At 35.9% G+C, this 2,091-nt stretch overlaps 1 protein-coding gene across 1 annotated transcript in view; it reads right to left on the bottom strand.

Annotated features, from left to right (window-relative positions):
- The window catches only part of DYNC2H1 (dynein cytoplasmic 2 heavy chain 1), a 298,686-nt gene that overhangs the window by 152,242 nt on the left and 144,353 nt on the right, over positions 1–2,091 (bottom strand). Inside the window, exons 56-57 of the mRNA XM_030887685.2 lie at positions 1,844–2,004; positions 797–920 (exon numbers count right to left, since the gene is read on the bottom strand). Coding sequence (XP_030743545.1) covers positions 797–920; positions 1,844–2,004 — 285 coding nt within the window. The remainder of the gene's footprint in view (positions 1–796; positions 921–1,843; positions 2,005–2,091) is intronic.

Here is a 2,091-nt window from a genome sequence, read left to right as displayed (position 1 = left end):
GTGGGAAAATGAGCAACTGATATTAAGGGCTAAAGTAGAAGGCAAATGATTTGAGAATGATGAGGGCAACAGGTGTACATATGTGCTTGACAAAATGGATGTATGTATGGACTGTGATAAGAATTGTAAGAGCCCCAAATAAAATAATTTTTTTTTAATTATTGCTACTGATATTCAAGAGGACATTTGTACATTTGAAATAAGAGACCTAAAAAATACTAGATGAATGAGATTTAAATTGTTTGCTGAAAGTGCAGCTACAACTATCCAAACACAGATATCTGTATCTGTTGCTATATTAAAAATACACCGGATGAGTTCCAGGCAAGTTGGAAATAAAGAAACGGTAGGCTAGGCTATCACTCACCATTAATGGCAAACACTGAGAGTTGAAAAGGAGTCCTGCTGGTATAGTGGTTATGTGAAGGGCTGTGATGTGTAAGGTCAATAGCTCGAAACTCCCAACCACGCCAGGGGAGAAATAAAGGGCTTTCTACTCCCTTAAAGAGTTAGTCTTGGAAACTGACAAGGACAGTTCTATCCTGTCCTCTAGGACCACTATGAGTTGGCATTAACTCCAGGGCAGTGAGAGAAGCATTAAAAAGCATTTCAAATAAACTCTCGCTCCATGTTTCCTCAGTTCTACTTTAACTTATTTGGTAGGGTTAATGCTTCACAGCTTTAATACCTTTAGTTTCCGTTCCTAGATATTTTTTATATTTTAGCTGATGGTCATCATAATTTAATAAGGTTATATTATGAAAAAGTATATTCTTGGCATACTGTTAAAAGTTACCTTTGGATCAAAAGACCCCTTGTTTTTAAAAAGAAGTTCTTCAACACTCCCTCTTATTTCCTTTGGAATATTTCGTGCATCAAAAGTTGCAATATCTTCTCTCACACCTCTTTTTGCAAGGAAACTAAAATTAAAACATATGATTTCAAAAGAAGGAAATAAAGTTGTGATTTGGAGGGGGAAATTTTAACAAAATGATGCATGCAGCACCTTATTCCATTAGCTAGAAAAAGAATACTAAAAAATTTAAACTGCTATTATACATGCTATTCCCATTTAAACAAAAAATCCAATAAGTACAAACATGAAAGATGAGCAATAGTTATTCAAATTTTCTGTGAGAAAACTGTGACAAAATGAAATTACAGAAGTACAAGTCCTATAATCTATCCATAGTCCTTCTGGTGAACTATTGGACACTACTGGGCATGTGCAACAGGATATTCCAATGCCTACAGTATTTTTATATCTAAAATCTATGGAAGGAAAAAGTGCTCACTCATCTTTAGTCTCCTGCACAAACCTCTCCGTGTGCAAAGGACTTTTCGCTATCAATTCGGCCCTAAAATGGGATTTAATATCAGTTCCAACAACAGCACCACTAGTGAAATGTGAAACCTCAACGCGCACGTTTATGTAGACTTAATACTCAGCATGCCTCCGCCACCTCACATCTTTCTTGTCTTATTTATGTATGCTTCACTCTCTCAGTCAAGAGGACAAGAATCTCTGAAATAGTGACGGCATTTTCTTCCTCCATAAATTCCAGTAAAATCACAGAGCTCTGTATTACACGAGGACCAAATAAATGAAGAAACGCAGCGAGCATTCACAGACATTCCCTTTCTCCTTTTAGGTGCTTTGAGAGCAGTATCTTTCATGGAAAGATATCATGAAAAATTAATTTTGAAATTTCAATACAAAATGTATTACAGACTCCTAGATAAAATTCAGTGTGAGAAACAATGTAAACAATATTTTTAAAATGATGACAGAACACATATTTCATTGCTGAAATAACATGTTTTCAGAAATTCAAAAACTCACCTCTTCATGCTCACCCAAGATGTATCAAAGATGCCCATTAACCTCAAGACTCCTTCTAGAATGTCCCTGATGACATCGGGCGGCATACGCAGTGAGCGGATTTCTGAAAGAGACTCGGGCTTAATGTTTCCGACTGCTAGTTTGGCTTCATTAACTAGAGGCTGGAAGAGAAAACGGATATTTTTTGCTTTTATGGTACTTGAAACATTTCATGCAGTTCAAATGCTCTAATATTGATTTTCAGTTTA

Source organism: Echinops telfairi, unplaced genomic scaffold, assembly GCF_000313985.2.
Source record: "Echinops telfairi isolate 266 unplaced genomic scaffold, ASM31398v2 ScPeMD7_7421;HRSCAF=8459, whole genome shotgun sequence".
Classification (NCBI taxonomy): domain Eukaryota; kingdom Metazoa; phylum Chordata; class Mammalia; order Afrosoricida; family Tenrecidae; genus Echinops; species Echinops telfairi.
The sequence above is the reverse complement of the archived record's forward strand: the minus strand, read 5'-3'. Positions and strand labels throughout refer to the sequence as shown.